Source organism: Scleropages formosus, chromosome 17, assembly GCF_900964775.1.
Source record: "Scleropages formosus chromosome 17, fSclFor1.1, whole genome shotgun sequence".
Classification (NCBI taxonomy): Eukaryota; Metazoa; Chordata; class Actinopteri; order Osteoglossiformes; family Osteoglossidae; genus Scleropages; species Scleropages formosus.
Window position 1 is genome coordinate 24,402,821 of NC_041822.1, and position 11,614 is coordinate 24,414,434.

The 11,614-nt window shown below is 46.7% G+C and overlaps 1 protein-coding gene across 1 annotated transcript; it reads right to left on the reverse strand.

Moving 5' to 3' along the window:
- Positions 1 to 2,029: 2,029 nt before the first annotated feature.
- On the reverse strand, positions 2,030 to 10,977 carry ggt1a (gamma-glutamyltransferase 1a). The gene is given in 12 exon segments (XM_018731752.2): positions 2,030 to 2,176; positions 2,260 to 2,472; positions 2,475 to 2,593; positions 2,804 to 2,931; positions 3,411 to 3,598; positions 3,814 to 3,950; positions 4,564 to 4,713; positions 5,810 to 5,970; positions 7,027 to 7,219; positions 8,275 to 8,364; positions 8,558 to 8,688; positions 10,799 to 10,977. Coding segments are annotated over 12 exon segments (1,836 nt in total).
- Between the last annotated feature and the right edge of the window lie 637 nt (positions 10,978 to 11,614).

Below are 11,614 nucleotides of genomic sequence, written 5' to 3' on the forward strand. Positions count from 1 at the left end.
GAAGATACCGTTCAAAACGTAAGGGATCGTGAGAAAATTCCATTACAGGGGTTCCGCTGTAGCACTGGCAACTCCGGGATGCTGGGATGATGTGTTCGCACGTGTTGTGCGTTAACTGCTCCGCCTCGGTACAGAAGGAGTGGCGTTTTACTCCGCATCACTTCCGCGGACGTGCGATAAACTCGAAAAAGGCCAAACAGCTTAAGCCGAACATGTGGAGAGCGGAATGGAACTGGGTCCCGAGGCCTTTAAAACACACGGGTCCTTCATATTTAAATAAGCTGTACTCTCAAAGCTTCTCAGCTCCGTTCTACTCCCATGAATTATTACTGAGTGTAATGAGAACGCTGTATAAAATATTTAATTGCTTTTCGGAGAGCAATAGAAGGAACATATTAAATTAACATAAAATTAACATATTAAAAAAATAACCTCTTGAGAAGCTGTCAGTCATTCCGGCTGGTGTCTAAGGTGAAGGCAACCAGAGAGCAGGACACAGCACCGACTTCTACATAACAGAACCAAAACCAACAGGTCACACGTATCCTTGGCCATGGAGGAATAAACAAGATACATTACAATACTGTGCAATGCCAGGAAAGTTCTGGAAAGAACTCCAGTATGAAACTTTTGTGTGATGTTAATATCAAGTCACCAAATCTCACGTGAACTGAGATTTTAGAAACAACAAAAGAAGAACCAATTAAAATAACACCAATTTGTTCAAAAATGTTTAATAACAAGCATGGCGGGAGAACAATGTATGGTTTAAAAAAAAAAAAAAAAAAAATACACGAAGTGCCTTCTTGTAAAATATAATGTACATTTACTTCTTCGGTCTTACTTGATATTAAACATTAACAAACTACTTCATGTGTGTCTGTTTTCACACAGCATCATAAAATAATTATTTTAAAAAAATTAAGAAAAAAATTGCTTTTTCCCAGAAGAGGACACAAACGGGAGGAGAATGCCAGTGTAAACGGTTCCTTCGTTCCTTAAAACCACAGCTCAGCCCAAAACCTGTAATCGTCCCAAACTGCAATTTTCACGGTTCAAGATTAGAGTTCAGAGATGGAGTTCAGTTAGAGCTGAAGGGGGTGTCACAGGTTCCCAAATAAGAGTCTCTCCTGTCTTTGGTTTAGGGTTAGAAAAAAAAGGAAGAATAAAAAAAAAAATCCCTGTAAATGATGCCCATTCATCGCAGCGGTACTCCCTGAGAAGGAAGGTGCGGAGCCCTGTGCTATCCAGCCATGCTAAACACACTGCGCTAAAAATGCAGTGGACAAACGGGAGGCCCCGTGGTTGGACCCGAGACACCCCAGGAGACGCTATGAGTGTGTACCGGGAGAAGTGGCACGTAGATGACCTACTGCATGCATGCGCAGTCCCATACAGTGGGACGACCCTGAATGTGGACGCTTCCCCCAGGCCCCTCTCTTCTTTCAATACGTCTTCTATTTGGAAAAGAAAAAATGAAGCCAAAAGCACCTTAACGTTCGAAGATCCTTGACAAAGTGTTCTGCCACGGCTTTTCTTTACTTTGCGCTTGTTGAAGTCGGGCATCCGCATCATCTCTAACCGGATGGAGAGCAGGTCGGGGACGCCCGGTGGTATGCTTGATGTGACGATGCTTTCGAGATACTTTCTAGAGGACGTGCGTCCGTGGTGCTCGAGATCGCATGGTACTCGTTTTAAAAAAAAAAAAAAAAAAAAAACGCCACTCGTAGGTCTGCAATCTCAGCTGCTCTCAAACACAAGGTTAAAATACAAAGCGCCCGTGACAGACAGTAAGCGCCGCTTCAGTGCGCAGTTGGAGGAGATGGAGGTATTGAAACAGACCAAGTGGTTGACCCCAGAGGGGTGCTTGAGCGAGCGAACGTTCGACTCTTGCCGAGGAGGCTGCGAGGGGTCTCTCGCAGGGGGTAGTCGTTGACAAGAGAGGATGTGGTCCCGGTTCTGTTCCGGATGCCATCTGAGGAGCGGAGAGGGAAAGATGGGGGAGGGATCTCACCCGATCGTCCCGTGCTCAGTACCCGGCTGGGTACCCACCCTTTCGGGGGTCCGACTCGGCGCAGAGCCGGTTCCCTTGGCGCATGACGGCCTGAACCACCGCCCCTGGGGTCCGCAGCAGCTCCGTCACGTGATTCTTCTGAGCCAGGCCATCCAACACGCTCTGTCGACACACAAAGGCACACACAGAGGCTGACTCGTACCGCGCTGGAGGTCCTGGCAGGGCGGCTTTTCGGAGGGACTCACCTTCTCGAACTTCTCTTCCACAACAGTCTTGTTGGGGTTCAGCTGGTTGTGGACCCGGGGCTCCGACACGGCTTTTTTCAGGTCGTAGTTAAAGAACAACGAATTGAGAATCACCTGCCGGTGGAAGAGGAAAGCCAGCCAGTGTGTAGGCAGGAACAGCGCGTTGGCGTGTGGAGAAGTGTGTGGGCAGAGCGTCAGATCTTTAAGTGCGCATCCCTCACCAGGGCCGTCGCCGTCGTGATCTTTGTCCCTCCGGAAGCTCCCACCACCATTTTCACTTTGTTGTCTTTGTCAAAGATGATGGTTGGGCACATGGAGGAGAGGGGCCTCTTCCCTGGGAAGAGAAAGAGCCCACATTTCAGGGTTCCACGTCTTAGAACAAATACAAGACGCAAGCGTCTGTCGATTCTACGTGGGACTAGTTCAGGCTCGACTATTTCAGGTCGGAAACGATTCCAGAGGGAAGTGCCTGTCTCACTCTGCGTTCGCTTCCCTTTGGCTCTGTGTTTTGCTGGGACCAAGGTCCAGGAGCAGGTCTGCACACCTGGCTGGATGAAGTTGTTCGGGGAGGGTGGAATCCCAAAGCCGTTCGTGATGTAAGGGGAGCTGAAGTCGTCCATCTCGTCGTTGAAGATGATGCCGGTGGAACGGGAGATCACTTTGGAGCCAAAGCTGGGGAGCCCAGAAGGGCCGAGAACAAAGGTCAGATATCCGAGACGCCGAACAACATCTAACACATTTACGGCAGAGGTAGGTGTGTTTTCCAGACCAACCCAAATATGTATCATACACTGCACTGTCCAAGCCACTGGCAAATTTGATGCAAGCAATTAAATTTTATTCGGTGTAATAGACTTAAATTTACTTTTATTTATGTGGCATCTTTCTTAAAAGTGACTTACAATGTTAAGCCACTTACCCTCATTTACCATTTATACAACAGGGTAATTTTTGCTGTCTTAATTCAAGGTAAGGCCCTTGATCCAGGGCACTACAACAGGTTGTGGGATTCTAACTTTGGGCCTTAGAGTTCAGGGGGAGAGCTCTAAGCACCACAACACCTCTGTCCCATATTCAAACATCCCCAAAGCGCTGCACTGTTGAGCTCTTTCAGCAGCTCTGTGCGGTTAAGGAATCCTGGATGCCCTTACTATAAGTTGATGGTGCTGGTTGCTGCCACTGCGCTCCCGTCCTCTGCAATGATGGAGAGGTGGGCTGTCCCCTGGCTGTCGGGCACAAAGTACTCTGGCTCGTAGTAGCTGTCCGGGTGGGTGGTGTCATCCGTGATTTTGCTCCGGATCCCGTCAGCAAAGTAATCAGATGTCATGTTGTGGAGGAGCTGGGGAACAAAGGAACGAGGAACGGGATGCTGCTTTTCCTATACGACCCAACGTTATGGCAAGTGACTCACAAATCTAAACTCTGGCAACAGACTGCTGCATGAGAACCATGGTTGCAGGAACTTGATGATGTCACACGGGACAAACAGGAGACCCAAACACAACAGCCACACGAGACCTCCTCCTCAGCCAGAGGCCCGCTCCACAAGCTCACATCGGTGATGTTGAGATAGCGGGGGTCCCCCAGTCGGCTCCTCTTTGCGAAGGCGAAGCGGAAGGCTTCCACGATTCGGTGGTACGTGAGGGTCCTGCTCTCCGACGTGGAAACGCTGAGGCCCGAGAAGTTGTAGCCTGAAGACAGGAAGGCGATACGTGGGAGCTGCTGTCAATTATTTGAAAGGAACCCTGATTAGTGAAGATTCCCATCACATCTGCACATTTTAGATGTTTTCCAATGTGGCCAGGTGTGTCACTCGGTGAACCCATCAGGTAGAGGCAGCTCGTATTGGCACAGCCAAGTGAGTGCTACATGTGACATTTAACAGATATCCAGTTTTGAAATTCTCATGTGTAGGACCACCAGAAGAACCTGTAAATGAGTCTGCATGTAGGAACCACTCTCTGCATCCTACATTCACACACGCACACTGATTAAAACAGCTTCTCCCAAGCAGGGTTGCAGCGAACCGAAGCCAAATCCGGCAATGCAGGGCGCAAGGCTGGAGAGGGAGGGGATGCACTCAGGGTGGGATGCCAGTCCGTCACAAGGCACCCCAAGCGGGACTCAAACCCCAGACCCACCAGCAAGCAGGTCCTGGCCAAACCCGCTGCGCCGCTGCGCCACTACGCCCCCCCAGCCTAGATTCCTTACAGCAAAATATCAGCCTTTCTGCCATTGCGGTTTTTCTGTTCTGCTCCTAGGAAGTATTGTAGTGTAAAGTGGAAATTCGACAGGCTCACGCACCATCCAGGATGTTGAGGATGAGCGCCAGTACCGGACCACTGGAGGGGGCATCGGGCACATAGATGGTGTACCCCCCCACATGTAGATGCAGTGGGTTTTCGTTCAGCAAGGGTTCGTAAGTCAAAAGGTCCTCCAAGGTCACAATCCCACCTGGAGAACAAAGACACAACCACAGTGGAGCAATGACGTTGCCTCTGGATCCCGCCTCGGTCACAAGACATTTAGCTATGTGGGCCAGTCGATAGCACAGCGGTTGAAGCTGTGGCCTACCACTCAGGACTCAGGTTTGAATCTCACCTTCTGCAGTAGTACCCTTGATAAAGATACTTGCCCTAAACTGAGACAGTCACCCAGCTAGCTGAAATGAATGAACCATTTTAAGCAGCACCAAAACCCAACAGTGTAAGTGGTCTTAGATAAAGGCATCAGTTAATAAATACTGAAAGCTATTTAGATACAACAAACTAGAGCTAATTCAGCCTGGTTTTCGACCGGAGTTATCACTGCCCACTGATACTGGATTCTGCCATAATAATTCTTTGACATCTTACAATTTCCTCCGATTCTCTCATAGATCACACTTTTTTCCTAGATAAGCTGGAGTCCTGTCTAAGTGCTTTGGCTGTTATATAGACAATCGCTTTCTGTGTGTGTCAATTCCTGATACCGCCGCACCGCTGTGTCTCTAGTTAAATAAGGAGTTCTGCAAGGCTCAGCACTCGGAACAGCGCTATTTTCTTTTTATTCGCTACCTCTAGCCAGGCTCAAAGAATGGCACAAAGCTTATCGCTCATGTAAATTGCCAGGGCAAATATCTCTTTTGAATTTGAATTTACAGTCATGTCAAAGGATGCTGTATACTATAAAAACAGAACTGAACCGTACCGAATAAAGCAATTTAATAGAAAACGTGACTTTTTATATCTGGATATTTGAGGACAATGACTCAAGGGTACAAAAGCAGGGTCCCTTCCGAGAATCCTTTTCAGTCAGAGGTCCATTGTCCTTAACCACAGCGTTACCCTGCTGTCCATTAGTGCCCATTAGTGCCACTGTCATTGTTAAACACATCCTTCTTGCACTGGTGCTCAGCTTACTTTGGACAGCTGCAATGGGTTATTTATTCAATGTTTCCAGAAGCCAAAAACAAACTACCGTATTTCTGTCTCGATCCTGTTCTCATTACCAGCATGGCACCTTGAATTATATCCGTGACACGCAGTGACGGATCAGGACGACGAATGACCTGCCATCTGGATGTCCTCGACGATACGTTGAGCCATCGTTCCGTTGTAAAACACGTCGGGGCCCTCTTCCGCAATTCGCTGGTACGTTTCAGCCAGTCTGGGGAATTTAATAATATCGTTTTCCTTCAGAATGTTTCCCTGTGAGTCACAAAACACTTCGCTGAAATGAAGAAGAAAAAAAAAACAAGAACAGAGAAAATGCCATAAGGACCTTTGCACTTTATGCTTTTGTCAGGGGAAAAAGAATGAAATAAACTCTGGCTTCACCTACAGTTACCTTGTTCCCCTTCAAAATACACACTTCACGGCTAAGGTGAGACCTCCACAAAAACAGTTTTGTTTATTACAAATAACACAGATTGTGAGCCTGGGGAGCAGGAAAACACAGATTTTGTTTTGCTTTGTATCGGAAGCATAATGTCCATAAAAACCAAGTCATTTGCACAGCAGCAGTCTCAGCGGAGAAGTGATGATTGTTTCATAATTTTGTTGCTGAGCACAATAATGATGTACATGCTGCATGAAACAATGAACAAATTTCAGGCCTTTTAAGAGGAGCGTTACGGGCTTGTACAAATAATAAATGAAACGTGCTTTCTGAACTTCATTTGGTTCATTTGAGCACTTAAGGCAAAAGCACAAATTAGTATCCGACTTAATTAGAGCTATTCGGCGATTCGCAGACGTAATCGTTTAAGGACTAACAAGCAATGTTGCGAGTTAAATATTTCATTGATCATAATTATGCTCGGCTCCTAATTATTATTCAAGGGACAAATATGATTTATACCATTTAGATTAATTGAAAAAAGATTTAAAAGGTTATTCAGAGATGAAGGTCAGCTAAGACCAGTATTTAATCCACAAGTGATAATTAATTAGGAGGCTCCCCGGAACAAAGATGAACATATAATGTCTGAGCGCAAAACCACAGCTCCATACCACCGGCTGACTAGATGCTTCTAACCAGAACAGCTAACATAGCTCAGCATTTTACTCGTTCATACAGCTGGCTCAGTCAAAGTTAATATTCCACTGGCTCACTTAGGGTTAAAAGCTTTCTCCAAGGTTTATCTGCAGAGTCCCAGGGATTTGAACTCGGAGCCTCGATGATGATGAGTCAAGGTCCGTAACCATCGTGCTACTGACCGCTTCGCGCAGCTAGGCCTACGAAGATATGAGAGAGGTCTTCAGACGGCTGCGGTGCAGACCTTACCGCAACGCCACATCTCCCTGGATGGACTCCTTGTTCTTGGCGATGGCGCTGGCCAGCGCTTTGCCTACGGGGAAGCCGTGGCGAGCCAGCTCGATGCTGGGTTCGAACAGCTCTCGCCAGGCGAGCCGGCCGTGCCGTCGGTGCGCCATCTCGTAGCCGCGAATCTCCCCGGGGATGGCGATGGACAGGCCCCCTGCGAATGAGCAACTGCTGTCACCCGGGTCCCACGTGCCCTAACTGGGGTTCAAACCCACATTCTCAGCTTTTGTTGGGTTCAGGTGAAGAGATCTACTGACAGACCCAGTGCGTTATGCCTAAAAGTACAGTCATACTCCGAGATCCATCCATTCAGGTTACAGGAATGTGATTTTTTTTTTTTTTTTCCATTTAATACCCTTACCTGGGCTTATGAAACATTTCTGCACGTTTATGACGACCGAATTTGGATTTCTCACACCTCCCAACACCTGAGTGGTGTGAGAGAGGAACCACCATGTGGTCTTAGTTATAGTCTGTTACAGCTTGGATCCTGCTGAGTTAGGCTCTCAACCTCCAGTTCGCTCTTGTTTGCAATTTTGGGGATTATTTTATAATCATCCGTTCGTAACGTTTGTTTGTTTGTTTTTCCATTTCAAGATTCAATTAATACATTAACGCTGAGTGTCATACGTGTATGCGTGTTCTGTTTTTGAGCGTTTATTAGCGAGCGGTACGTCATAACTACAACGGAGCAGAAGCAGACACCCGTACAGTGTGAGTAATTAATGAGGGAAACGGCCTTTTTATGCTGCGCTATAAAAACCAGTTCAAACCATTAAAGTAATTGTGTCAATTTCAATTAGTGATTTAATGTTATTTTAGTATAAATCTGGGTCAGCTCTGGAGGTCAGGAATAGCCAAAAATGTTTACCGTCAAAACACATGGGGATTACGTCTTGGATTTATGAAAGTCACCTTACGAAGGGTTTTTTAGGGACAAATTATCGTGGTGAAGTGCGAGAAGACAAAGGAAGTGGATTAAGACCAAGTAAACTGACTGCTTGCTCAAGGTGTGGTGAAGGACTACAGGGGTACACCGCCTTCCCGCGGTCATTGGACCAGTTCACACTGTGACCCTCCACCTCTCCTGGTCTCTTGGACATCGTGGGTTTTCACCGTACGCGTCATACGCTACGTTGACTTTAAGGCAAGGTCGAGCGGTCGCTTCGTCAGGGTTCACCCAGCATTCCACAAGCCCTGTAGCGGTACCTTTCCGGGACAACTGGGTGTTGTTGCCAAACATGTCCTCGGTGGCGTTGAGGGGTGCCGTCTCCCTGGCATCGATCGTCTCTACCTTCCCTGAGGGAAAAAGGCAGGGAATGACTGTTTCCTCTACAAAATCTGTTATCCAAAGCAAAACAAATCTGCATGTATATCATTAATCTTGATATTTTTCTACAACATAGCGCTGCCTGCTGCTTTATGCCCCTACCGGGTGCGCAGAAAGGCCACATAAATGAAATCGCCGCGAACGTCTTGGCAGGGAACGTACCGGTGGTGGCGTTGTAGATGGTGAAGAAGAGGCCTCCCCCAATACCCATGCTGTGGGCGTTCATGAGCCCCACGCAGAGCAGGGCGGCGATAGAGGCGTCCACCGCTGTGCCGTTCCTCTTCAGCACGTCTCTGGAGAAGAGAGTCGCGCAGCTGAAGAAGCTGCCAACACCTTCGTGTGCTGATGAACCCTGGCGAACACCACACGTCCTGTACCCTGCTGTCCAGGCCTTGTTCCATCTGAGCTTCTCCACCTTTTACTTCATTACTAATTCATTGCGTTTCGACCTGGAAATCACTTCCTAAGCGAGCTCTATGCCTGCAGACACATCTATGGTTTCTGTAGTTTCTTGCTGTATTTTTGCTGATAATTCTTAAAGTTGCTTATTATTATTATTAGTTCATTTAGCTGACACTTTTCTGCAAAGCGGCTTTCAGGGTAAGGTTAATATAACCATTTGCACTTCACGGTCGTTTTCACTGTATCGTAAGTACATTTTCAAGGTACTACGGCAGCACTTGGGTTTAAGACCAAGTCCATCAGTTGCAAGGCAATGGCTCATATATCTAATATGGTATATATCTACTCTCATATCTACTATATCTATACTATAGATCGGGCCGGTGCCACAAATTACCTTTTTGTGATCTACATTTTAATACCTATGTTATCGATTTATTTGCAAATGTCTTATGTCATGGTGTTGATTAATGTAGGTTAATTAGCCATTTGTGTTTACCAAAATGCTTTTTATTCAAATTTTTATGAGGACAGCCGTAGACCAGAGGTAGCAGCGTTAGCTAATACGCTACACCACCTTTTGGTTTTACAATGTTGGATAGATTTCTTTACGCTTCCTACAATCATTCATCCATTTCCACAGCAGACCAAACACACACACACACACAGGTAATTTAGAGTGCCCAGTTTACTTGAAACATGTCTGTGGGATGTGGGAGGAAATGAGAGCATCTGGAGGAAACCCACAAAACTCGGAAAGAACACGCAAACTACGCACACACTGAACCAGGTTCAGTGCCATGTCTGAGTGCGCAGCCCAGGAACACCGGCTGGGTGTTAGTGCTTTTATTGGGTTCAGTTGGGTTGCTTGGAAGTTAATCCAAAACAGCAAAGACTGTGCTCGACTCATCTTTCAATAGCACTTTTTGTGGCTTCTGCGTTGTTTGATGCTGGAGAAATGTAAAGGGAGAGAGGTCTTTCAACTCCCATTGTGCATGAAAGCGGCAGTCCACTGCTCTACTCACTACAGCGTCAGGCCCAGCTGGGGATGTGGTCTGTGCTTTGGCAAACCACCGAGGTGTGACAAACGGCATGCTTGGCCACTCGCTAACTCCATCTGCTATCATTTTCTGAGCCACGCTGCACTTCATGCCAATTTATAAAGTTATAAAGGAGTCATGCTGAAAAAGTTTGGCTGTAACGGGTTTAAGCAATCGTGTGTAATGCACTATGAATTCCACTACTGCCCCACTACAGCATTCTTAGCTGACTTTCAATTACATACATACATACACACACACACACACACACACACACACACACACACACACACACACACACACACACACACACACCATCTGAAACCACTTGTCCCAGGCCAGGTCCTGGGGAGCCAGAGCCTAACCTGGCAACACAGGGCGTAAGGCCGGAGGGGGAGGGGACACACCCAGGACGGGATGCCAGTCCGTCACAAGGCACCCCAAGTGGGACTCGAACCCCAGACCCACCAGAGAACAGAACCCAGTCAAACCCGCTGCGCCACCGTACCCCCCGACTTTCAGTTACATAAATTATAATTAAACTTACATTAAGCAGAAAAGATTTATTTCCCAAAATGCCACACAACCTATAGTGAAAGTCTATGATTTAAATAAAGTGTTTTTTTTTTCCCTCCCAAGGAAATTATATTCTGCTTCCAAGACTCAGAAATAATTAAAATTCATCTGATTCCCATGTGTGTCTTGCCTGTGGCACAGTTTTAATTTACCTGGAAAAGGCTTTAAAAAGCTCCTCAGCGTTCATGGACGGGATAAAACCCTGGGGACCACTCCGTGCTGGAGTAAACACGAGTTCACTCCCTACCACCTGCTTTGAAGTTTGAGATCTAAGGCGATGGTGCCAACATCCGCATGACATTTGCGTTTCTGCTCGAGTGTGTACCGCAGGACACTGCCGAGTCACCCGGGGGGTACCCCTTCCCGCGGTTGCCGAACCCCTTACCTTCCGATCTCGGAGCACCTCCCCGCATCCGTAGCCACGGCAGCCTTGGGGTAGAAGTTGTCCGATGGGAGGGAGGCAGTTTGTTCCTTGGTGCCGCCCCAGAAGAAAGAGCTCAAGAAGATGCAAACCGCAGCCACCAGCAGAACCACCAGACTGGCGACGACTGACTTCTTGACCATGTTCCTGCCCGGAGGAACCCCACAGTTATGTTTCACCCCTGGATAACTTCTGTGAAACAGGTCAATCCTATCCCACAAAGCCTTTACATAAACAGTAAAAAGGTATTTTTATCTTCATGTCACGTTCATCACGTTTACCACTGGTTATCATTGGTTGTTCCGAGCAGCATAATTCTGTAAAAAGCTTTTACCTTTTCCCTATTAGAATATGAACCCTCATCTGCATATTACAGGAGCAAAAAAAAAAAAAAAAAAAAAAAAAAAAAAAACAGATACAAAACAATTTTAATAGTTTTTTTCTTCAGGTGTTTATTAAACTGCATAGCAGACATAATCCAAAAATCTGGAACATGGAACTAAGCAAGGAAAAACAGATAATGAACCTTTCCATACCAACGATCAAGCTCTATATCTCAGGATGTGAACGATCTTGTCGCAGCCCGAGGTCCACCTGAAATCCATATAATTAAGCCAGCGCACCTACTGTCAATTAACCTCATCAGTTTGCAGCCCTATAAAGGGGTTGAAATCATATCACTCATTTGTGGCTTTTCCATCAGTGACTATTGGTTGCTGATTTGAAGCTTGTGTTTGTGGGCCAGTCCCTGAGCCTCTGTTCTGTCTTTACTAGTCTATT